At 37.9% G+C, this 27,025-nt stretch overlaps 1 protein-coding gene across 5 annotated transcripts in view; it reads right to left on the bottom strand.

Annotated features, from left to right (window-relative positions):
* Positions 1 to 369: 369 nt before the first annotated feature.
* EPHA7 (EPH receptor A7) overlaps positions 370 to 27,025 on the bottom strand; it is a 167,766-nt gene continuing 141,110 nt past the window's right edge. For 3 of the 5 annotated variants that reach the window (XM_065681210.1, XM_065681211.1, XM_065681213.1), the window contains 7 exons: positions 23,401 to 23,586; positions 22,102 to 22,163; positions 20,924 to 21,133; positions 18,834 to 18,983; positions 14,582 to 14,775; positions 13,336 to 13,491; positions 7,973 to 12,166 (listed from right to left, as the gene is read on the bottom strand). In XM_065681210.1, coding sequence (XP_065537282.1) covers positions 12,052 to 12,166; positions 13,336 to 13,491; positions 14,582 to 14,775; positions 18,834 to 18,983; positions 20,924 to 21,133; positions 22,102 to 22,163; positions 23,401 to 23,586 — 1,073 coding nt within the window. In that variant the 3' untranslated portion in view covers positions 7,973 to 12,051. Of the gene's footprint in view, positions 788 to 7,972; positions 12,167 to 13,335; positions 13,492 to 14,581; positions 14,776 to 18,833; positions 18,984 to 20,923; positions 21,134 to 22,101; positions 22,164 to 23,400; positions 23,587 to 27,025 lie in introns of those variants that run through there. The other 2 variants (XM_065681215.1, XM_065681212.1) reach the window with 2 other exon arrangements.

The following is a 27,025-nucleotide window of genomic DNA, read 5'->3' as shown; positions in this document are numbered from 1 at the left end:
CTGGAGTATTATAATTTTGCTGAGTATCTCCCAGCAAGGCCTATTTGTAAGTAGTGGTAAAGACTCCCATCGATTTGTCTGCATAAGAGAGGCTAACAGGATGCACTCTGCCACTTGCTACAAGAAACAGCATCAGTAGGAGTAAATCTGTATCATCCCAGCTTAAAATTCTTCCCCAGCAGGATCTTTGGAAATGTTTGATTTAGCTTCTCCTTCTCCTTTACTCTTCTACATACGTATTTTGTGTATAAGAGGGGAGCTAGAAAGAAGATGGGGAAGCAGGGTTATATTAGTGTGAGGAGCTTCCAGGGCAGGCTTCCAGGGCAGCTTTGCTGGCTCTTCTCTCCCTAGCAGCATCACCACGTCCTGCTTCGCCATCCTCCTGAAATCATCATGCTCTTCAGATGTGGTCTTTCATTCTTGTCATTAGTCATAATCCTCAGTTTGTCAGGTGTGTGTGCTGGCCTCTCCCATACACCTCTGTTTACTCTTCCTCCTGTTGCCAGTTTGTATCTCCCTTCTTCTCCATTCCTTTCCAAGCTTCTTTTCTACATTTCCATTCTCTAATCCCAACTACAGTCCTTATGCGTTTTAAAAAAATGCCTCATAGCGTTCACTGTGCCTCCAAACCAATCTCATGATCTTATGGTTATAACTCTTGTTTTGCTTCCCCTTTCTGTTTCCTTTGTCTCCTGCCATTATTTCATTTCTATTCAGGCTGTCATCTCTTCTGGAAAGGGATTTTTCTTGTTCTCTGTTTTGCAAAGCACCTGGCATGTTTTTGATTCTGTCAAACAAATAATAACAACAGATATGAAATTGGCAGTGCAGCAGAATCCTGATATCAGGAAGTAATAGAGGCAAATTACACTATCATCACATGCCATGTATATACCACTGCTTGACAAAAATTCTCATCAACTAGCTAGGTAAACATTAATAAACCCAAAGATTCGCAAGCAAACATCTCTAACATGAAGGAAATGTAGTTACGTTTCACGTTGGATCTCAATGAGCCACAGGGTTACAATTGACAATTTCAGCATTGGAAATAAAGGAAATAAATGAATGAGGTGCAGTTTTTCAGATGGGTGTTCGGGTATAAAATTAAGGACTGAGAGAAGATGTCAATAACTTTTTAAAACAGAAGCACGAAAAGGATGGAATGGGTGTGTTCAATTTAAACTCTGCTTAATCAAAAAAGCATACACACAATAGTTAAATTCTAGCATGTAAACTAATAAAGTAGACTCTTCTTTAGCCTGATACTACCAGAAGCTCTCTTAGTATTACTAAAAAGTCTTGTAAAACATTTTAACTGACTTGTCTTGGTCATTACATGATATTAGGTATCCAAAGACAAAGTTTATATTACTTATGTTGCCAAAGACAGACCCCCAGAGCTTAAAAAAAGAAGAAAAAGTTGTGGATTTTACTGTACATTTAGTGACAGGCTAGCCACATGAAATCTCTAAAACAATATAGTTTTAAGACTAATGGATGTAGGCCAGGACTGAATGGAAATTATTGTACATATGGTTAGCAATCTCTTAACTAAATAATTTGAAAATTCCTGGGAGAAAAGCAATTTATTACAGACATTGAGACAAGCCAATGTAACACTAATACTAAAGAAAAATAAACGAGTGGAGGACTGTCCCCCTGCCATACCAACCAATATTCTTACAGTTGATTCCAAAGTAGTATCTGCCATTCCAGCATATGGATTAGAGTGTTTAACAGTGTGAATCAAAGGGAAGATACTCGTCCAAGAGGAGAACATTATTAATACATTGTATCATGCCATACATCTCTGTCACCAAACTGGACAAAATGGGAGATGTTTTATGATAACCTGAGAAGAGGACCTGACAATATTAATAACCATAATATCTGAGGCTTAGTAAACAAAAAGAAAAGCTAGATGAAACAATCTGATGAAGGGACAGAATGGTTTTTTTCTGCTTTAGTGCAGTGTCCTAGGGACAAATTTTACATAGAGGCAAGGTATTAACTAAGCTAAATCTTGCTTTTATTAGGTTCTTCTGCACCTGTCCTTTGAAACCCTAGTAATGCAAGGAATGTGTGAGAAAAGAATGCAACAAAAAGGAACTCTGAGGAGAAATCCTTTCCAAAAGGAAGATTTTTTTTTTTTTAACTTTGATAGTTTCTTTTTGGTTTTTTGAAGTCAAGTATGTCTTTGAATTAGTAGAAATGATTGACGTGAATTTATCCAAAGCTAAAGGCAAATGGTAGTCACAATGGCACTTAGATGCACTAGCATTTAAATCTTCAGGTTACATTTATATTTGCTCTGTCTCAACTGACATCTTTTGGTCAGCACCAGGACGAAGGTCACTGGATGATGAAATGGTGCACATATACTCTGGACTGTGGCATGGCTTTACTAGGCTGCACCTAGTTCTCTCTGCCAGACAGTTTCACCAGAGCAGAAACCAGGTGCAAACTAACAACTATGAAACATCAACAAATGGGAGATGGGGATGCCGGTGTCACACTTAGCAAATTTATTTTATAATTTCTTTGCCTCTGTATGACCTGGCTGTTATCATAATGCTTCACTTCTAGCTGCCCTGCTATCCAGTGTCATTCCAGGCCTGAATTAGATACTTTGTCTCCTTAGAAAGAGATAGAAACCTAAAATAGTCTGGAGAAACCGGAAGCCAATCAAAGACAGTGGATAAATGGGCTGACGTTTATCCTTCCTGCTGAAGTCAGAATAGGCTTCAGCTCTTGGTTGGAAGATCTTACAGATTGGTTGAATTTAGTACTCATTTACCTAGTCTCTGATGCATGCCAAGGCCATACCTGTAGTCAATAATGGGACAAAATTAGCACAAGCTCACTACCACCCACAATATAACTTCCACAGAAAGAAAACCCAGTGAGACCTAGTTCTCAGAGGGTCCTTGGTAAGCCATCATGTATCCTAGCAGTAAATCTGGATGTGTCCTGAGGAAGCTGCTTTCAGTGATTCAGAGTCCTAAATCTTTTCTTAAAGTAGATGACTAAATACAACCTTTCAAAAGGAAACACATGTAAAAGGAGGATCAAAGAGGTCATATGCATTTTATCTAATAGTTGAACAATGGCAAAATGATTTGCGAAAGCGTGGTGCACACAGACCAAAATATTAGCTCTTCTGGGACATAACAGGCCACTCAAGCTCCTCCATGAAAAAACTCCATTTTACTCAGAACAACAGTCTCCTCATTCTCAGAGAAGTGGCATAGATACGAATTTTAGATTAAGAGGGAGGGGATTTCTGGAAGTGAAAGGCGCTTCAGGAAAGGAAGAGATTGTACAGTGCAGGAAGAAATTTCAGAGGTAATTTTAGACTAGTCTTAGCCTAACCAGCCTTCTCCCAGGCAAGTGGCTACAGCTCAAAGTGCGTGGCAATATATGAATACCTACAGAGTCTCTCCCTTCCCACACAGAGGTTGAAAGTATCATGTGGGCCTTTTTGTAATACCTTCTCACAGCCCAAAGCTGTAGAGCCAGTCTTGTGCTTTCTATCCTTTCTCACCCACAAGATATGTAAAATTTCTATGTGTTCTCATAGGTCATTCATCACATCACAAAAAGGTGAGCCTTCCTGTAAACTAAGGTAAAATGATGCCAGAGAGGTGCTACATTTTCATCAGCTGTGTATCCTGAACTACGGGGTAGCCACAATTCAGCTATCAATAAGCATGAGGGGAGTTGGTCTGTTGGTTTGTTCTGGCAGTTACACTAGACAAGCAGAGAAAGGAACCTCTGTGAGGTATCTCCATAATTTCAGCAAAGGGCTTCTACTGATTTACATCATGTTCATCTGCTTACTAATGCTCACTGACCTTAGCAAACAAGGGCTTCCATCACCGAAAGGCCTTAAACACAAAACCAGCAGCAACAACGCTATAGAATCTGAGGTCTAAACACTGCCAAATGCAGTACATTGTTTTGCAAAAGTATGATATGATGGCTCAATGACAGATGTACAGCTGCATAACTGTATGCTAAGTGTTTTCTGTTCCTCTGGTATCTAAAGTGAAGCAGTGTCAGTTTAGACCTGAAAATTCAATATTAAATATCGTGTGACTACTTGTAAAAAGATTATGATATATATATATATATATAATATCTACTCCTCTGGAATTTTAAATAACTTGACAGTACTGGATGTTAAAAAAAAATCATCTTTACACAATCCTATTTCAAATTATAACAAAATATAACGGTAAAAATTGTATTGGATGCTTTGAAGGCTTACTTTATAAGGACCTTTTTTTTACCTTTTCCATAACTACTAAGACACTTTGCAATACTCACAGCAGGCAATATTTCTAGGGAATATCTTCATTCTTTATCAGCAAATAATTCAGAAGCAGGTAACACAGGTAAAGCATTCATTTCCCTATGACTTTCACTCATCCAGCTGTATTAATTTCATAAAATCCATAAGAAATAGGTTTGTAATAGTAAAAAGGAATGAGAAGACTTTTCCCAATTCATTATGTGGAGTATAAAATCACAGAGGTAACTCTGTCCTCCCACCGCCTGATACAGACCCCTCACCAGGTGTTTTGATTTCTGCCATTCAGCTCTCTCTTAGATTGTACTGCCTACAGAAATATTTTGATATTATTTTAAACATACTCAACCAGCTTATATCATTGGTGTTACTGGGCAATTCCCAGTAACTTGGCACTCCACCCAAACCAAATTCTTTTATTCTGTTGTCTGGACACATCTTATTCTTCCGCTGACCCCATATGGAAGCACCAGTGCAGCCAAGAACAAAAAAAAAAGAAACGGTGAAGACTTGGTCTAGTTATGTTATAGAATTATTTTTTTTCATTTGTTTATTCTTGCAAACTCACAGATTTTGCATTTTGTGGTCTAGTTTCAGTGACAGTGACAGACAATAACTGCTACCCAGAAAGTTCCAGACTTTCATAAGTGAAGTGTTTAATAGAGTGTGAATAACTGCACACAAAGACTCCCCCTAGACCCACCTTTTTTACTTTCTAAGCAAAATCCTACCCACCACTTAAAACCTACCAGTTCTGAATGGCCTTCAGGAGGTATCTGGATGATTTTAGTAAGTTTATTCCAGGCAAATAGTATTTCTCATGCAATTTACTATGCGCAGCCTCAGTGGGAGAACACATTTAATTTATGACTATGACTGAAAAGAACAATCTGGAGAGGGCTAATCTGAGATTCCTGAACCTTCTTGCTCAAGCTACACATGCATCCTTGGCATAGGCTGGTTTGTTCCTGAGGAAATTGAAACATTTTCCAGCAGACATCTTGAAAACGGACATGCAGCCCTTCGGGAAGCCAGTGGAAACTGGCATAGTAAGACAGGTTCAATGATAGTCAAGAAATTGCCCGAGTGATGTTTCTACAGGCATGAAATGTGAGCAATCAATGTGGATACATTCTATTATTCTTCAGTCTAGCCTCTTTAAAGCCCCATTTTAATGTACCTGTAAAACTAATGGATTATTTTTCTTCTCAGTGAGATGGCATCTTTGGAGCAGGAAGTTTGTTTCTTAATGTAAAACTCATGGCTTTCTTGGTAATTCTGAGGAAATGATCAGAGGATAATTTATATAGCATTCAATAGACTATACAGACTCTTCAGCAGTCCTGTTTCTGGCTCAAAAGAGGAAGGCTTTAGTTATGGATGTGGGGCTATAATGTCTCCAGTGTATAAATGACTTGCAATATTCAGACTCATGGAACTCCAATATCAGTAGCACACAGAAGTCTTTGGGCATAGATATGGCTTAAGCACTGACTGCATTTTTCAGACTTTTTCAGCTATATTATGATTCATCAGATAACCTGTAAGTTGTAGATTTTCATTATTAATATTATTATTAGCAGCACTGTTCTACAATTGCTTATTTGATTCAATTATGTACTTAAGCCTTGGTCCATGGATTAATACATTTTCTGTTCCCCGTTTAGGTTTTCTGGCACTAGGCATTATGTCTTGTTTTGTCCAAAACTCATTTGGCTGGCTATACAAGTTTCACATGGCTGTAGCACATCTTTTTTCACAGTCTATCAAGGCATAAACTATTTTTTTTTTTCACTTGTGGTTCTTTTTGGTCACTCTAACCAGAGATTAATTTCACCCAATTTGTGTCGGATCAGTGCTAAAGTCTGCTATCATTACCCTAAACTACTGTAAAACCTTCCAAGAGTAAATAGCATCAGAGTTCATGTTTTATTTTCAGGCTTTTAATACAAAATCCTCCTTTCATGTCTCTTTCAAGTCTGCTTGAATGAGCTGTGGATTACCAGTTGCTTTACCATCTGTCTCAATTTAGTGTCTTTGACAAATTCCAATCTGTCCTGAGGAAAAATCAGAGTACTGAAACCACTCCACATTAGATTATTAGGTATATTTTATTAACACTGTCTCTTTATCGAAACAAAAAAATCTTTACACTCCTTAACTCTCCTTCCAGCAAAGACAGCAGAGCCCTACAACTTAGACTCACACATTCTGAATGGCTTCATACGCTTCACTTTGCATTCCCTCCCATCTTCTGAATATTCACCAGGTATGAAAGTGAGGGGTTTCCTCTTTAAATTTTAACCTTTCATAATCTCTCAGGACATTACCTACACAGTCTATACAGCATATAAACTCCACAAGTCCTTTCACTTTTGAACTGCCTAATCCTTACCCACCCTGAAAGTGCACTGAGAATTTCATGGTTATGATAGACATGCTGATTATGTTCTTTAGCCTGTCCCAACAGATTTTACTGTGTTACTTATCCTAACTTTAAAAATCTCATAAAACCAAACCCAGAAAGGAAAAACTCCCACAAATGTAGCTTGCATTCTGTCACAAGTCTTTTGTCAGGATATTGCAGATTTTATGCCTATGGTTTAACATCTTTTATTTTTCAAATTCCTGTATGGAATATGTTACAAAAGTGGTGAGCCCAGTCATACTTGTGTTTCACAGGTTATTTGTTGGATTGTTTTCTTCCTTTATTTTTTGTATGTGGTTGCCCATCTCCCCTTCCCCAAACTTCTGTATCCTCCTCACCCCACCCCTCCACAATCCTTCTTGCAGGAAATTTAATAACAGAACTGCCTATTCCCAAGTAAACAGAGGGCTGCACTATGCAAACAATAAAGATCTCTTGTATTGTAAAGATCTTTTGTAATTGTTGGCTATGCCTGACAGCCCTTAAGGGAACAGGAGAGAAAATATAAGCTGTTGCCCAGAATTTCTTGTTTTACTAGAAATTAGTTTGAGGCTATGACTTTTGAGTAGCATCCCAGATCTACTATCTATCCATTCCAAGTTAGTGGGGGAAAATATATCTTTTTCTACGTATCAGTTAATTAATCAGAAATACAACCCTAACAGGTCCTGACAATGCAGAAACCCTGCTGTGCTGGTTGCTCAGCAAATCATAGCACCAACTGCCTCAATACCCCTGCATCACCTGCTGCCAGAATTACTGTTAGGCAAGAATTTGTATTGTACTTTTCTTAAACTGGTCTTGTTGTCCTGTCTGGGAACTGTTCTCTTCCACAAACATCCCAAATGTCACTTGTTTAAAATAAAACAAACCAACAAACAAAACCCACCAAAACAAAATGCACATCATGAACATATCAGTTTCTAACTGCATGCAGGGAAGCAATTCATTAAGGATGTGTTAGCTCTAACATGTCACATATATATTTTTAAAAGGTGGAATGACCATTTTTGGCCTTCACTCCCCACACACAGCCAGTGGACGGCTTCATGCCATTACTGGGCAACCGAACGCTGGCTGAACCACTCTTGTGGCAGGGTGTCTTGGCATCACTTGGTATTACAGCTGTAATGACATGATCATCATCCTCAGTAGTAACCCAAAAGTCACAGAATTTAAATCATTCTCAAAATTGTTATATATGAATTATTTAGAAAGTTAAGGACAAATTATTATTATTTTTTTTATTTCAACTACTAACCAATAAATGTAAAAAAATACCAACAACAAAACAAAAATAACCCTCTTTATCCCCCCACATGAAAGCAATAGTTTTTGTAACATTCAGAACAGTGGAAACTATTTACCGTATATTACTATTAGTGAAGAAAAGCAAATTTAATTTAAAATCATGTTTTTCAAACTCCCTTAGTGGATGCCAGATAACTCCAGCTTAAACAAATATAAAACCCCCTCATTTAAAATGGAGAATAATACAGACAGAGCTCAATTATTGAGATATTAAGGGCAACATTCAATTTGAGATACATTTAAGCATCTGTGCCTCCTGGAGATTTTTACATGACAAGGCTTTAGATAAACATGTTTTTGCAAACAGCAACTATCATATCTGATCACATAACCTCTGTATGAAGCAGTATGTCAGCAAATACTTCTGATTATTTAAAATATTAAATAATTGCAATTTACTAGGCAGGTCTTCCTCAGAACAATCACAAATTTTTCAAGAATTAATACCCATATACAAAAAGCATTTAGATGATCTGTTACAAATCTCTGAATAATAGTTAAGAAAAAATAAATCACCCCTTTCTGTGATAAAGCCCAGTTTAAATACATTCTGGGACATACTAGTGGAGGAGCTGCCTTTCTACAACACTCAGCTTGCAGGGGAAACTGCAGCTGCCAAGGACATACAGGGTAGGAATCAACTCACCTAACTTTAACTATCTAGACATTAGACGCCTTATTTAAGCTAATCATCTGGGTTCCCTCTACAAGTAATGGAGATAAGCATTCCCAGAGGGAGATTCGTCCTGTTTGTCTTAGGCATCATTCTTTTAGATGCTTGTAGATGGATAAATTCAAGAAAGATCAGCCTCACTGACAGCCTGATAATCTGCCTTCAGCGATGCATGATTTCCAAATTCAGTGAAATTAAGCCAGAACTGAGATAATATCTTTATTTTGTCATTTAGCCTTTAATTTTCCCTCTGACCCAGCTTTTTCTTCAGTTTCTTCCATGAACATCAACTTTCTCTGCACTTTAATTTTTCTTACACTGGACTATGTTTTTCTGGAACCAGGGGAACTGCAACCAACATCAATATGTTGCTGCTCTACTAGTTACAAATCCATTTACATGCATGTGCTCTAAATTGAAGTAATGTTCTGAGCAGATAGATACCATAGGAGTATCGACAGCTATTGTGCTTTCTGAGTCTGCTCTATACCCTTCAAATGTGTAAAAATCTGTGACAACATTAAGGCAGTCAAGGTATATAGATGAATGACAAAATATATTTACTATTCAAAGAAGTAAAACAACCAACAATAAGGAACTCAAACAACAAAACATAATGGAGAAATACCATTAGGGTCCTCACTTTCACATGTGTGAGCCCAGGTCACAACATGTGCTTTGAGGCCTCTGTGCTTCAGAATATTGAAAAAATTCCTAAAGGTGAAGCCTGGCCTTAACTCTCTTGCATTTAGGGTTTGTGAGTTCTCAGCAATACCAGCATTGCTGCATCGCACCTTTAATCACCAAGCCCTCAGAAACAATAGCCAAGATTTATAAGGAAGAAGGTGTCTGAACTTAGACTCCTAAATTCATAGCTGGGTGCCTAAAGTAGCAGTACAACTGACAAGCACCCTGTGCAGCTGCCCACAGATGCTCACCCCTGTAGTGAGGCACTTAGCATTTGTTATAACACAAAATGGGTGTTTATTAATCAAGCGTTCCAACGGCTACTTGAAGTGCCTTGGCTGAGTGTTTGTGTGCACTAATTTTGACTACTGGGCATGCAGTCTACTCTGCGTCTTATTTCTACAGCATTTCTAGAAAAATTAATTTTAATAGTTAAAAAAACGTCTTGAGCTGCATACAAGAAAATAACTCCATTTCTACCGAATGACAATCTAATATGAAATAAGAATATTCACCTTTTTTTCTTACTGTGCCCAAATCCAGGCAATAAATTAGGCTTCTCAGCATGACTGTAAAGTGCTGTGAATTGTATAAACAATCATATATGGACACTGAAAAATAACCCTTATGCACATTGCATTATAGTTCCAAAAATATATTTACAGTCTATTACAAAGATTACAAATGGAAGTGTCTATGTAACGGGATTATGTTATTTAAAAGCTTTTTACAGATTTTAACAAAAGCAGGGGGGGACAAAAACTTAGTATAACCAAACTGATTTTTCTACGAAACAAATAAATAAAATGACAAATATAACACTGTACAGTGATCTAAAAAGGGGGAGAAAAAAGGAGGGTGAAAATGATGCATTTAAGTTTTTGATAACTATCTTTGGTCCTAAATGTGGGAAAACACATTATGTAGTACTGAATATACATGTTTGTTTGTGATGCTCTGCAAGTAAAATAGAAAAATATAGTGCATTTTCAATGTTTTCAGAGCTCACTACACATAAATATGTGTACAAAACAAGACAGTATAAATAAAATTTACAAGTTTTACAAAGGAACATTTACAGGGTTTTTCTTTTGTTTTTATTTTTTTTGTGTGGATGCCCACATTATCAAACAAGACCAATTTATGACTGATCCCTGGGATCTTTCTCTATCAAAATCAATAGAAGCAGCCCAATTCTCTTTGGAAGTACAGCATTTCATTGCTGGGGTAGTTCACAATTTTCAGACTTTTTTTTTTAAAGCGTTTCTCTCTGATTCATATATATTCCTGCAATATCTGTAGAGACACTGTTCATTATTGCTTACAGTGATTAAATATTTTAATCAAACAAAATTTATCTATAAATGGTGTAAAGATATTCCATTGAGCAACTACTCTTGCATCTGTGCTCCTGATGAATGACTATTGTGTCTGTGTGAGGACACGTGTGCATAATTGTTCAGAGCAGCAAAAGCTTATGAAAAAATTGAAAATTTTGAACTGCCCCTTGCCTCATGCTCTACAGTTCTGATATAAAATCTATGTCCTCATTCTGACAGCTGGACTGTATACGGCTTAAAACTCATATAAAATATATGCCAGCTATTTCTCTCAGATTTGCTAATGCAGAGTACTGAAAAAAAAAGTGATGTGCTCAGATTAAACGGTTTAGGTAACACTGGAGAACTGCATCTGTGTTCTGAGACACTCCTACAATCACTTGTTCATTCAATGCAGTATCTCAGCAGGTTTACATTTGCAGATGTACATCTTAGAATATATCTCGCTTTAACACTAGTCCATTAAAATCATCTTGCAAACAATTTGCTAAAAGTGCCTAGAACTACTTAGGGGTCATTATTGCTTTTTTTTTTTTTGCTTTTTTTTTTTTTTTCTCTTTTATTTTCTTTTAAAAGATAGTATATGTGTAACCTTAAAAAATTCTTTAAAAAATATCAGAGCTCTTGGCACCTTGCATTTTCCTGACTCCCTGCCAATTATCTAGCCATGTCAATACGGTGCTGATCTAACAAAAGTAAATGGCACAAAAGGATACCAAAGTTCGGACAGTTATACATTGCTTGGTCATGCTTCTTAAATCTCTAGGAACTCAAATAATCCTTCAGAGGTACCCAGTGTAGTAATGTGTCATAGAATTAGCACTAAAAAGGTCCAAAGATATAAACATCATACTAAAAGAAAGTCTTTATGAAGAATAAACACAAATGATTAAAAAAAGATTCAGAAATCACAGATTTAAGGAAAATATCTTGTCGAATTCAACAATAATATCATGATTTTATCTGACAAATATATCCTTTTTTAAATTTTTATGTACATTTAAAAAGTCTATTAGATAAAAAGGAGGTTAGAGAGCTCAAGGTGTTTGTATGTTTCAGGTAGTACTTTGTTTATTGTCACTGCTGTTTTCCTTGCCACCACTGGTGGATCCTAATTCCCTTTTCATAAATTCTGGTGGCACTTAGGAGTTCAAGTCTGTAGGTGCTTCTTGTAGCTCTTCTATTCACTGCAGGAAGGACCCAGGAAATCAAGTGTCTTCTAGCAGCACTTCATATATACTGAAGGCCAGTGCTGTTCTCTCAGTCTGTCACCTCCCTCATAAGGGAGAAATGTCTATCACACTTGGATGCCAGTGCCGTGTAAATGTAGCATTTGTGCTCTCATAGTCTGAATGCTGCTCATGATTTTCTTTTGATGACCAACCAACGTGATCCCTAAACTCATCACATCCCTGGGAAAGATAAATGCGTACATTGTTAATTTTTCAACTTAGACTGCTATTGTATGGTATTCAACTGTGAGTCAAAGCTATGAAGTGGTCTGTGCTACAGGTTTCTAACATTGAGGCTACACTGGAACCTCAGCTCAGTACTGTGAAGTTCATATAGGCACTGTTCAACTTCTCAGCGAAGAGTGCAATTACATGTCAACTGTCATGTAATTACACTGCACGTATCTCCACATCTAAGAATGAGGCCAGTATGTTTTCACTACGATAATCTTTCATTGTGGCTCTTAGGGACACCCGAAGAAAGAGACAATCCTTTTGTAAAATACTTCAGGTGGCTTTCAGGACAAAGTTATGCATAAATACAAGATTTTGGGGATCACATTTTGTCTCCTAAAGAGATGCCTAGAGAAACCCTTTGCATATTCACCCATACCCATCATGCAAATGAAAGAGCAGCTGTTTCAATTCCACTGCTACTACTGCTACTTGACCTAGTAGAAGCTTGGGGGCTCTAATGACAGTTCTCCAACTATAGGCTGAGACCCCTATTAATACCAGGCAGATGAGAGTAGGGTTGCAAACTTGAGATTATTGTTTAGAAACTTGCATAGAAAACCGCTGCTCTCTGTAAGAGGAATTCTATGTGTTTGGCGACCACCAGGATAAGAATGATGTTTGCAGGGTGCCAAGAAGACCTGTTTAAGATGGCAGTACCAATACAGGCCATGCTTGCCTTCAGAAAATTGTTTTGCTTCTATAGACTTATCATGATGCAAAGTCATTTCTTGCAGGACACAGACAGCCCCCAGCCAATTAGAAGAAAATTCCACATCTTCCTAGTACAAGCCTGGAAAAAAGTACCAATTAGGTATTGGAGGCAAAGTGGTTATTTTCCTATGCATACATACTTTAAAATTGGTCACAGTCTCCCTCTGTGGGAGGAGGCCCAATTCTAGGCCCTTGCTGTTATTTCAATTGGTCTCAAAAGCAGGGAAAAAGGTGATGCCTTCATGGGATGCTCTAATATAACATCATCAGCTGTTAAACTTGCTGGCTTACCCCCAAGTACCATGTTTGTACTCAGGGTAAAGTTTTGGAGTTGAACATTGTGTATTATTTTACCTAGAAATTCCCTAAATGCAAGTTAAACATGCCCAGTACTAACTTACTCAATAGTCATCCTGGCAACTGATTCAAGAGAGTTGTAGCCTGCTGCTGTGAAATTATCCTTATATCTTTCCATCTTAATAGCTTGTAACCATTCGCCTACGGAGCAGAAAGTGGTAAAATCGGGAGTGTTCTGGTCCAGAAGAGGGCTAATTGGTCTACAGAGAAGGAAAAAGGAAAGTAAGTTGTTTCCAAAGAGTGTAAAACATCAGGGAGTATTTAGCAAGGTGAGAGTCAAATAAGTCTGGGGTATTAAAAACGTCAAGAGTAGAATGCAATTGGCCTTTACACACAGTTCAGATTATTCTGTAAGTAGTTCTTGACTACTCTGTAGTTGACAGTATGTACTTCCTAAGCTTATTCATGTAAAAGATGAAAGGTCAGATTAAACAAAATCAGCCTAACGGGTTATTGTCACCAACAGAAAAGCAACCTTATTACCTAGCATGACAAAAGCTGCAACTATCGTTGCTGAGTAAAATAAAGATGCTATTCTTTTAAGCATCTTAGAAAATATAGAAGTAACTATTCCCATTATTCAATTGGATAGAACAAAACAAAGACAATGAAAGAGCAGAGACACAAAGTTGCTTAAGGTCACACAAGCGTATCAGTCAGTAGAAGAACCGGGAACGGAACACAGGCCAGTTGATTCCCTAGTGCAGTGATCTAGCTAGCAGCTCAAAAGATTACCATGATTAAATAATTCCTGAAATTACTAAGAAGCCATTAAAAACTACACCATGAAATACAATGAGATGTAATCACTGAAAGGAGTAAAAGCCAGAAAATGAAAGGTAAAAATCTAGAGTGTAGCATGTCAAAGTATACTGACAGAGTATGAGTATTATTAATTACTATTTCTACTGTAGCAGTTCCTAGGTCAAGGGATGCATCACACAAAACTACAGTAGATGACGACCCTTGCCCTTCAGACTTCACAACTTTAAGAAACAAGGAAAACAAAACCTGCTGGTGGTGAGAGAGTGGAAAGAGTGATGAGCAGGCAGCAGTTTGCTGAGAAATGTGTTAGCTCCATATTATTTACTTTATTTATTTTGCTTATTTTTTAAGAAATTCCTTTTTCATCATGGTAAAAAAGGAAGGGCAAATGAGGGAAGGGAAAAACAGGTGACAGAAGGAAGAAGGAACTGAGAGACACATGGAGTAAGTGTGAACTGGAACCAGCGACTAAGAACATTCAGGCGCATTCATCATCATAAGAACACATTCTAGAGCTTTTCTTACCTGCTACAGGTTCCCAGTGGGGTTTTCAAGCTGTTTGGGTTTCTAATCATTTTGTCCAGAATACCAACTATCTGCTCAAACTTCGGCCTTTCACCACGTTCCTTCTGCCAACAATCCAGCATCAGCTGGTGCAGTCCTGCTGGGCAGTCCATGGGTGCTGGCAAACGATAGCCTTCTTCAATTGCTTTTATAACCTAGTAGCCAACATAGTTAATCATTGTTCATCAAGGGATATTTAAAGAATGCATAATGCTACCCAGTTCAAGAAATAAAAGGGGAAAAAAAATCAATAAATTAAAATTTGCCATCATGGTTGCAGAAATATGAGTCTGTTGTTTTGACACTAGCCTTCATGTTTTCAAATAATTTCCCTGACTTTGTTTGGGCTTATTAAGCATATTGTTCTATATGTGCAGAACATAGCTATATTACCTAGTCAAGTGAGCAGCAGGGAACAACAATTAAATTCACCTAGGGAGCAACAGATAGATTGATAAATGGAGTTATTTCAGAAAGCATTATTACTTGCCCCAAGGCTTTTATGAAAGAGTGTGTGGTAGAAGCAACTGACTTGTAAATGGATAGGGATCTGTGCATGCTCATATAATATACAAAAAGCCTGAAGATATTATAAAAGGATCCAAGAAAAATGTTTATCAGACAGAAATTGTTAGGGGAAAAAAGTTGTATTCTATGTCTAGCCATGTTATATTAATGATAAAGTAGGAGAAACGTGCCATGTAAGAGAGGAAGATCTGGCTGAATGGTATTTTAATATATCAGCTAAACGAAAAGTTAGATTTAATAAGATGCTGCTAGGTGATGATATTGAAGGAGAGCATAAAATGTCTGAACCAAGAATTACACCCACCCATTGACTTCCTTAGCCAAGTCCATTTGGATTTAAACATTAAATAAAAATGGGTAAAGTACAATCACAGGAAACTGCTGAAGACCTTGAGGGCAGGATAAGAAAGCACATCAGGAAGCAAGGCAGATAATAAAAGCTTGTGAAAAAGGACTAAAACACTGTTCATGGGGGATTTCAAGTACACTGACATTGACTGACATGGCACTATTAGAATTGCTAAGAAAGAGCGCTCGTTCCTTAAGGGCAATGCATAGGACTGTATTCTCCCTCAGTCTGTACAGAAAGCAAGGTTGGAAACTTCTGGTTGTAGCCCTAGGAAGTAGACCTGTTATGATAAATAAAGTTGGTGAATATCTAGGATTTAGTGAAAATAATACCCTCAGATAGATAGAAAATATTCCACAGGTTGTGTGAGAAGATGCAAAAGCAGTGGACTGCAAGAGAGACAGAACTACAAAGAATACGAAATTACCTTCAAAAAACTGGCTGAAACCCATGACTGTATTGAAACCTTTTGCAGAATAGAATCATAGAATCATAGAATAGTTAGGGTTGGAAAGGACCTCAAGATCATCTAGTTCCAACCCCCCCGCCATGGGCAGGGACACCTCACACTAAACCATCCCACTCAAGGCTTCGTCCAGCCTGGCCTTGAACACTGCCAGGGATGAAGCACTCACAACCTCCCTGGGCAAAAGTTCTTTAAAAAGAGGACGTATAGCCCAGTGGCATGGCACTTACTGCAGGTTTATGTCACAAAATGCCTTCTGACCTCAGGGAAACTGCATCATCTCTCTGAGACTCAGCTTCCTATCTGAACATTTAGAATGACAGCACTATCCAACTCAAAAATGACTGAAATATATTCAATTCCTGCAGTAACATAGACACCTTGAAGAATGAGTGTGGTGCTCTTTTAGAGACAGTGACGTTACATCTCGGGGTACGGAGAGAGGATTTCTGCAGAAGAACAGGGAAAATGGAAGAACAGTACTATGCAGGAAAGAGAACATTAAAAGTAAAATGTACAATACTTTAGAGCACTACTAAGAGGAAAAAAATAAAAGAACAACTCCTCACAGTAAAGAAATGGAGTAAAAGTGAAAAATAAGCTACAGTGTGTTTAGGACAACTGGTGTGTTATGAAAAGCAAATCAGAAATTTTGGCCTTCTAAAAGGTTAGTGAAAACATGAACAAAAAGATCATGAGAAGGACTTTTCCACATTCATTATGAGCTGCAGAGAAATCTGAAGAGAGTTAGGAATCAAGATGGAAATTTTGAAAAAGATTTTGGGATACTGCATAATCAATTTCTCTGGTGCGTGTTCTGAGCAAGAAGGGTGAAACTGAGACATATAAAATAATGAGTTAGCTACAGCTGGACAGAATTTCTGGACATGTCCAAAACATTGAAAAAAAAAATCTAAAATATTGGTAAGTAAAATTTATTAAAAAAAAAAATAAATAAAAAATTATACAAAACTTGGGCATTTCAAAGGGTACTACAAGTGTCTACTCTGCTAACAAAAGTGGGGGTGGGGTTCCAAAAGTCTGTATTCTTTTTTTTTTTTTTAAATAAGTAAAGCTACATAGAGAACACAGCTAGAGTTCTTACTAATATTTATAATTTATCATATTATTAATTTATATTATTATATTTATATTATTTACACTTTCCACAATATGTATTTCAAATTCTGCTTTTGCTGTAAGAAGAGAAAAACGGAATGCTGGTAAGTGTCAAGTACGCTTTTTTTTACCATGATCAGGCCATCTGAAGATGTAAAGTAGATTAGAAGAGCGCCAGGTTTGTCCACTGTATATACTGGCTGCTGACCAAGAAGTATTAAGTACAGGTAACAGGACAACGTAATGTTAGCACTCTGCTTCAGGTTATACAATAATTTTACAGATTAATAATCATAACAATGGCAACAAATCCAGGAGTACAGCAAAGAAAAAGTATGTAGCCTAAGCTCTTGTCCTCTTCTGCAAAACTAATCTACACTAGGGTTAGTAACAGAATGACAGTGAGGACTAGGCAGACAGCAGCAGTCTAACAGTGGAACGGGGTAAAGTGCAGAGGTCTGAGGGTTTCTGTTACCAGCAAGGATTAAGCTGAGGGGAGCCCACTGCTCAGCATAAGTTGAGGGGACTCTACATATGACCTGTGCTCAGCCTGCTGTTCCTCTGTGGGGAGCTTGCAGGATGAGCGTTCCTGTGGTGCACCCTAGCTCCAGACACTGCTAAAAGGAGGACTTTTTAAAAGAGGTCACAACACAAATTTGTATCCTCCGTAATGTAAAACAATGACTTAAATGAAGAGGGGCAGAACTAAGCATATGACATCTAAAGATCCAGAGTCAGGGAGAAGTATTTTTTTGGAGATCTGGTCTATGACTACCCCCACATCCACTTTTAGGCAAAATTATGCATCTAAGATATATAAACTACCTGAGTGTATATGCAAAACTACAAGACACACAGCTAGCATTTTTTATTCCTGTTAAATATTCCCATTGGTAACTGTGAAGAAGAATAAAAAACTAATCATAAGATGATTCTATATTTTTGAATGATTGATTTATCTATGGGATTGGTAGGATGTGTATATATTTTGGGAGGACACGCTTGAAGATCACAGTTTACAGGAATATTTTAAATTACTTTACCAAGCAAGTGACGCATCTTTTTATTAGGTGCTATTGAAGATTAATATGTAAGATTCTAAAAAGACACAAAAACTGCAAGAACTGCTAATTATCTATTTTACGAAAAAGGTTCTGTCATGTGCTTTCCTTGAAGTTTTCAAAAGAGAAAATACTTTTCAAAATCCAAGAAGCAGCATGAAGATACTAAAATTTCTCCTCTATTTAAAAGTTCTTCCTTACTGTTCCCTGAAAGATAGGTAAAGTTTGCCTTTGAGGCATCTTATATTCCTGTCAGACTTCTTTTATGTTTGAGTCTGGTACAGAAGGAAGGTGTCAAAAGAAATGAAATTCTACTGGGTGTCTAGGGAATGTAAATATTTCTCTTTCTCTGCCCCAAGGACTTGTTTGCCCATATTTTGACAGTCCATGAAATCTTTGACACTGAGACCTGTCAAATATTAACAATTTTGCACTGTGCCAAACTGACTCATCATTTACACTTTTATCTTCTTTTATTTCAACTTTGATGTTGATTTAGAGATACAGGTAAAAAGTGAAAGCTTTGTAACTTCTTCATTATGTTAGAACCCTACACTTATTTCAATAAATCTTATTTCAAAACCAACATTTTATGCATATATAGTGAAAAAATATGCATGTGTTTATAATATGTAATTTTTGTTTTTCTAACCTGTACACATGCTCACAAATAGGCAACATACAACCTACATCTTGATTTGACATGTCCCAGTAAGGCCGTTCTCCATAGGACATTACTTCCCACATAACTATTCCATAACTCCACACATCACTTGCTGATGTAAATTTGCGATACTGGATGGCCTCTGGAGCTGTCCATCTCACTGGAATTTTTCCACCCTATTAAAAAAAAAAAAAAAAAAAATAGAAAAGAAAAGAAGACAATTTTCGTTTTTACAGAACCACAGAATCATAGAATGGCTGGGATTTGAAGGCACCTCTGGAGATCACTGAGTCCAACCCTGCTGCTAAAGCAGGTTTGCTTGTGGCAGGTTAAAGCAGTTTCACCTACTGCAGGCTGCACAGCATCACATCCAGGTGGTTTCTGAATATCTACAGAGAAGGAGACTCCACAGCCACTCTGGGCAGCTTTTTCCAGTGCTCTGTCATCCTCAAAGTAAATAAGTTTTTCCTCATATTCAAATTAAACTTCCTGTGTTTTGGCCTGTGCCCCATTGCTCCTCATCCTGTCACTGGGCACCACTGAAAAGAGTCTGGCCTCATCCTCTTGACACCTGCCCTTATGATATTTGTATGCATTCGTAAGATCCTGTCCCAGTCATCTCTTTTACAGGCTAAACAGGCCCAGCACAATCAGTGTTTCCTCCTAAGAGAGATACTCCAGTCCTCTAATCACTCTAGTAGCTTTCCACTGCACTGTCTCGAGTAGTTCCATGTCTTTCTTGAACTGGGGAGAACAGAACTGGACACAGGACTCCAGATGTGGCCTCACCAGGGCAGAGCTTAAGGAGAGGATAACTTCTCTCACCCTGCTGGCAACATCTTCCTAATGCACCCTAAGATACCACTGGCGTTTTTGGCCACAAGGACACATTGCTGGCTCATGGTTAACATGCTGACCACCAGAACTGACAGGTCCTTCTCCACAGAGCTGCTCTGCAACACCTCAGCCCCTAGCCTGTACTGGTGCATGGGGTTATTCCTCCTTAGGTGCATGACCCTGCACATGAACTTGTTGTGTGCAGAGTCCTGCACCTAGGACCCTGCTCCTAGGGTCTTCCCCTCATTAGGTTCCTCCACAAAATTTCTGTATCATCTTCCATAGAGTGCATTTGTAATTACTTCCATCAACATCAAAAGCAGCACTTATATCATATGCTATAGTTGCCATTTGCAGAATTTTCAAACGAGTCTAAGGAAGTTTAGGCTCTGAAAACACTTGGACCAAAGAAAGTTAGATACCTGTCTAAGCTAAGCTGGATGCATTTTTCTGGAAGTGCTTATCCCTCCACTGATTTTCAAAGGCTGCTTAGATGTCTGATTTACACTAGTTGTTTAACTCTTCACTGTCTGAGTTAGGTGAGGAGAATGTCATCCTGTGCATATAAATCCCATTGAGTTGTCATGTGGCTCCTTTGAAATCTCGGCCTGACATTTTTTAACCAGGATCCCACTTAATGCCAAGCAGCAGGAGTGACAGCCATGAATGGGGCTGCGTTTTTTTTTGGATCCCTGTGCCTGTCGGAGCAGATTCCAGGGGCCCCTCCTTCCCTCAGCATGAGAAAATAGGTACAGCAAGGCCCCACAGGTGGGAAAGTCAAGCTGGCTCAACAAAACAATAAAGAGCATATTGTGCCCAGTGAATGCTTATTTAAGAAAAGCACCCCACCCAAAAGCAAGGGAAGATGCAGAATTTGAGCTTTGTCACAGTCTAGCCTCAAATTAGTCAACATTTCGGTGAGATAAAACATAACCTTAAAAGCAGCAACAGCCTACAAATATTTTAACTGACTAATAAATGAGATTATTATTTTTTTTCTGGGTAAAACTTCTGTGTTTGTCCAAACAGAAAATTATGAAGAAGGGAATAATGAAGATAATGGGCGAAAGTTTTAGAATTTTACCAAAAAAAAAATTTATGTTCTTGCAAAAATATCAATCCCTAATTAGAGTCATATTTCTGCAAAGACTCTTTTCCTTTAGACTGATTAACATTTCTCAACCGATTGATATATTTCTCTCATCTATACACTCCAGAAGTTATGCTTCTTCTGAATAAACACATCACAAAAGTATCAAAACCCATCAATTTCTCTTACGGTAGTAGTGTAGACGGCTTCTGGATCATCTTCTATAACTCTGGAAAGGCCAAAGTCTGACACTTTACAAACAAGGTTGCTGTTGACAAGAATGTTGCGTGCTGCAAGATCCCTGTGCACATATCCCATATCGGCCAAATATCTCATTCCAGCAGCAATTCCTCTCAACATTCCCACTAGCTGAATGACTGTAAATTGCCCATCATGTTTCTGGAGGTAAGAAAGGAGCAGCAATTCTTGTTAGTATAGCTGAGAAGAGAAATAAGAATCAGTTTTACAACTTCAGCTTTCTACTTATTCACTGCTTCTGTGGCAATTCATCCTGGGGCAAAGAAACTCACTTCAAACACAAGTTTTATTTTCTTCAGAGACAAAGCAGTATATTTAGTTAAGAAATGTGTGAGTAGTTAATGTACTAGAAGTAACAAAACTTGCTAATCACTATAAATTTCTGGCCAAGTCCTGGCAAGTCTTTTTGAACAGAGATTACCTGATGCTCAGGTCTTTAGTTTGCCTCTGCTCTCCAACTCTCAGCATAATTATTTGTATCAAGAAAATAAGAACTATCTCCTTTTGGAACCCTAGCTACTGATAATTTTATTCATAGTTCAGAGTTTATCAAACAAACATAAGTTTTCTGTTCTCTATAGAGCATTTATGCATCATCTTGCACTGTCTTGTACACACGGTAAGGAGTTAGAATTAGCCAGTTCAGAACACACACTCAAAAAATGTTAAATATTTGTGAATTTGCATTTCTTTTTCCTTTTTCTCTTAAACACAACCATAGTTTATTTAAGAATTCTTGTATGATGATTTCCACCATCCCGACACAAAATTCTGCTCCCAAAAGTCTTCAGGTATCAGTGATTTTAAGTTCAGCTGGTGCAATAATAAAACCACCATGTCTATGCCAAATTAAATCACTCAAATTCCTAGACTGTTCTCATGTGATCCTCTTTGTTCCTCTCATTTCTGATCTGGTTTTATTGAAATAATGTAGAGAAGTGCTAGCATTTGTAAAGCTCCATTTCAGCCTGAAAACAGTTTTAATTATATATCATGCATGTATACATATATATATGCACATATGTAAAACTGTATTTTTAAGTGATTATGTATAATAATATACATATAGCTCACTTAAAATGTTTATATGCTTTCAGTTTTGTACTCACCCTAAGAAATGCATCTAAGGCCCCATTCTCCATGTATTCTATTACAATCATGACTGGTTTCCCTGAAAGAAAAGAAGACATTTTGTTTGAGAAACTGTAACACAAATGGAGTGCCTTTTGTTAAAAAACAGACATTATTCTTTTGAAGAACTGAATCACTGAGACAGCGAACATTTCTGAGGCCTCTAGCACTGTTACTGAGCTCTAATAAGTTCTTATATGTCTGCATGGAACTTGGTCACGATTCACAAAATTAAACCACAAAAATCAAAATGTCAGTGTGCTCTCCTAACTCCTATTGTGTGAACAGGACTCTGGAATAATGACACTTCAGATAATATGAAAGGACATACGAAACCTTATCTCTCTGCATGGTGTTTGAGGGTAAATGAAACTAGAAAAATACGAGTTCAAAGTACTTCATCTTTTAATCATGCGTGCATCTTAATTTTTTCCTCAGGTTGTAGCATAAAGTAATTGTTGTTTCAGTTAGCTACACATCAGGAGAAAATCCACTAGGAGTGTGCAGCCTGTTTATAATTTGAATCACAGAATCCCAAGGGTTGGAAGGGACCTAAAAAGATCATCTAGTCCAACCCCCCTGCAAGAGCAGGGTAACCTACAGTACATCACACAGGAACTTGTCCAGGCGGGCCTTGAATATCTCCAGTGTAGGAGACTCCACAACCCCCCTGGGCAACCTGTTCCAGTGCTCTGTCACTCTTACAGTAAAGAAGTTCTTCCTGATGTTAACGTGGAACTTCCTATGTTCCAGTTTACACCCATTGCCCCATGTCCTATCACTGGATATCACTGAAAAAAGCCTAGCTCCATCATCCTGACACCTACCCTTTACATATTTGTAAACATTGATGAGGTCACCCCTCAGTCTCCTCTTCTCCAAGCTAAAGAGACCCAGCTCCCTCAGCCTCTCCTCATAAGGGAGATGTTCCACTCCCTTAATCATCTTTGTGGCTCTGCGCTGGACTCCTTCAAGCAATTCCCTGTCCTTCTTGAACAGAGGGGCCCAGAACTGGACGCAATATTCCAGATGCGGCCTCACCAAGGCTGAGTAGAGGGGGAGGAGAACCTCTCTTGACCTATTAACCACTCCCTTTCTAATGCACCCTAAGATGCCATTTGCCTTCATGGCCACAAGAGCACATTGCTGGCTCATGGTCATCCTCCTATCCACCAGGACCCCCAGGTCCAGGTCCCTAAAATCTTTGACAACGAATAAGCTAAAGTGATTTCTGTCATTAGGCTGTTATTTGACTGACAGATTGATATGCTGCTTACCTCTCGTAACAACCCCTTCTAAGTGAACAACGTTGGGGTGGTCAAACTGGCCCATGATGCTTGCTTCACACAGGAAATCTCTCCTTTGCTTTTCAGTGTAGCCAACTTTCAAAGTTTTTATGGCTACTGCAACATCTCTCTTGCCAGGAAGTTTCAGACGCCCGCTGCAGACTTCACCAAACTCTCCTAAAATGGATTAGACCAAATCTGAATTACTCTAATATCAATATTCTTTTTAGGCCTTGATTCAACTAGACACCTAAGCATGTGTTTAAACTTTAAATGTGATGTTCATATTTGAGATGGATTACTTAGGAACAGAAAGACAGGCACGTGCTTTAAATAAATTGCTGACTAAGTACCTTACAGAGTAAACACTTCAGGTTAAACTAATCTAGAGGACTGTTTTTTGAATCTTTTAAAAGACTTGTTAGTAATTTCTTACCTTCTTTTTTTTTTTCAAAAACCAGGAAATAAAAGTGAAGTGGCTTTCATAAGAAAATACTATTACAGAAAAAGCAATATAATTTCTAAGTGAAAATGTCATTCTATTCTACATGGTTTCCATACTGTCTTTAGATCTGATTTTTTTTTTTTTTCCATTTCAAAATGAAGGTCTTTCAGAGCTGCTTTTAATTTAACATCATTATGGTGTTAAATGAAGCACTACATTATTACCTTCAAGCAGGATAATTTACTTTGCAGATTATGAAATTAAAGGTGAGACTTGTTACATTAAACAAACACAAGCAAATGCTGAAAGTTTGTAAAGGGTTCTAAACTAACAGACAATTGGAACTTGAAGAATCATATGAAAAAAATGACCGAGCAGCCTGCAAAAATACCAAAAATCCCGCCCCTACAGTCATAATTTCTGAGAGAAGTAATCAGACAGGAAAGAGGATGAAGCATGTGAGATGTGGACCTGAATGGCAATACATCTACCTCACTATTATTAAGATTGTGGAAGATTTAAGGATTGTCCCAGCCATGTCAGCAGAGAAAGAAAGAGAGCCCCTGCCCCGCCCCCCTCTTATCTGTATCCATGAAATAAAATCTCTTGGGACATATAGGAGAAAAGCGTAGCAACATATCTTCTACTGAATAAAGTGGAACATTCTCTTTAAAAAGACAGATTAATCAAAAAATATTTAATAACCTGGCACTTTGCAAATTTATCTGGAGTATGAGAGATGTAGATCCAAGTCCCTCCTCCAAAGCAAATAAAGTTTTAAATTTATCTCCTGCATACCTGTGGAGTGCCTTAACTTTAAGCTATTGAGCATACATAAGTATGCTGACAGACCTACACCCAAGACATGTTTTATGGTAAGTACTGAAAAAAAAATGACTGAATTAGGAAAGACTAACACAGTGAGTTGATTAGAGAATCCCTTTGGGATGTAGGCTGAGGCCCTGAGAAACCTGGTGGGATCAGGACTTAAATGCACATACACTATGGCAAGGCATCTGGCTGGCTATAAAGGTATGCTTGGAAATGAGGCTGAATGCTTGAAGAGGTACACGTTGAAGTGGTCTAATGGATGAGTTCTGTGAAATCTTGTTTAGGACACCATCACTGGTTCCAACACTTTTCTCCTGCCACCCTCAACAGCAGAGCTTAGAGAAGGAAAAGAAAGTACCCGGGCTTCAGCTTCTCAGTTCTTCAGCCAGAAGGGTATAACTTTGATCAGACCTTACCATTTCCAACTGACTTGTTTGGCCAAACCTCCACTCAGCAAGGAGATGATTGCATACAGAATCAAATTCCTCTCCCTCATGTTCTATGCTAGCTGAATTCAGGTTAGACTCCAATTTCACTCCATATACCTCGGTTAACACCATACTGCGTGTGAGCTAATTGGCCAGACAGAGTATGAGTGTTCTTGCCTGCACAGGTGAGGCCTTACCCTCAACCATCCTTGGACACTGGAGTTGTGGTCTGAATACCCATCACAGCTATGAGCAGCAGGAGGCATAGCTGCTACATACATAAGAACTAGCTTCTCATGCCTTTAGCTTGGTGCCTTAACTTCCCTCCTGCACTTAATTAGCAATATGTATGACTATTAATGAATTCACCACTCATTGTACTCACAGCTCCTTGGCAGAAGAACTTACTAAAGGATAAAAATTTTCTCTAGCAGTACCTTCCAAAATTGTTTTTGTTCCACAATGAAAAGAAAACGCGAGTATAAGTGTCTGTATGTGACACTTCAAAGACAGGTAATTAGGATATTTGGCATAGAGAAACTAAGGCTTAACTCCTTTCCAGCTCTCTGTGATCTGATTTTGATTGAATTCCAAAAGCAGATCACTCACACTTAGGCAAACCAGAAATCTGAATTTGTATGTTATGCATTTCAGGCCATGATGCTAGCCAATGAGCTACTTTTATTCCTAAGAAAAGAATCTATTCAGCTGAAATGATGCTCAAAAATGATCCAGAAAACATGACAAGAGTGAGAATACTGCACAGTCACACAGCCACTACCTCTGCATGTCAACAAGGAAGAAGCTAAAACAAAGGACGTGCGGTAGGAACAAGGAGTTAAAACAGTGGACACCATATTCTGTACCTGACAGTTGGCCGCAGCAGGATGGTAATTAAAATATTGGCAAGGAAAGCACATATCCCTCATGCAAATTGAGCATAAGCATACTTGCACCCTGTTTGTCTGAGGCAGACATGGCACTACTCAATAGTTGATGTGACCAGCATTGCTGATGCATACTGAGACTGCTAAGTGGCTTTTCTGGTGCAGTCACTAGCAGAAATTCCATATTCTTCTTTGATGTATGAGTTTCAGCTGCTTCTTTGGGCCTAACTTTCTGTTGTTCCTGTTCAATTTCACTCCTGTTTGTTAACCACATTAACAGGTTAAAGCCACAGCTAAACCCCACATATTATATCGTTTCACCACAGCACTTGTAATTAACTTTCTTCAGAATGATTACTGACACATTGGGTTTTGGTGCGTTTTTTTTTTTTTTTTTTGCTATCAGTTATTAAAATCAAGAATAAATTCATTTGCAGCCAACAAAATTAACATTCTGGAATTAGTCTGTCATAACAGCAAGAATATATTTTAAACTGTATACTCTCCAAATGAAGCATTTTCAGCATTTTGCTCGGACAGAGCTGGCAAAGTCCAGCTGAATATATCTTTGTGCTATGAACTGTTGCTATGCAGATAGGTTTTAAACTTAAATAAAAATACACAGCTCAGTGATTTTTCTATGCTAATCCTGAATGTAGAACTTGCATTTTGTGTATTTATCAGAAGAGATGCTGCCATTGCAGCATCACAAAAATTACTAGTTAGTAAGGGCTGGATTCTTATGCTCTTACTCATCTGATGGAATAATTTGCTCAGCAGTGTTGTTAATTTCAGCAGTTCCACGTGATTAAGACACGATTCAACATGAGTGAGGTTAAAGAGGCATTGTGAATTCTAAATGTGAAGATTTTTTAAATGTAAACCAGCTTATTTTAGAGATATTTCTTCTCTTTTTAAATAATACCACAATATGTAATTTACAGTGCATGACAATCTACAGGGTGATTTGAAAATTATTCTACTAATACTTTTATGAAACAACAGGAAAGCAAAAGAACATTTCC

Source organism: Lathamus discolor, chromosome 5 (genome assembly GCF_037157495.1).
Source record: "Lathamus discolor isolate bLatDis1 chromosome 5, bLatDis1.hap1, whole genome shotgun sequence".
Taxonomy (NCBI): domain Eukaryota; kingdom Metazoa; phylum Chordata; class Aves; order Psittaciformes; family Psittacidae; genus Lathamus; species Lathamus discolor.
Note: the sequence above shows the minus strand (reverse complement) of the source record. Positions and strands in the feature narration are given on the sequence as shown.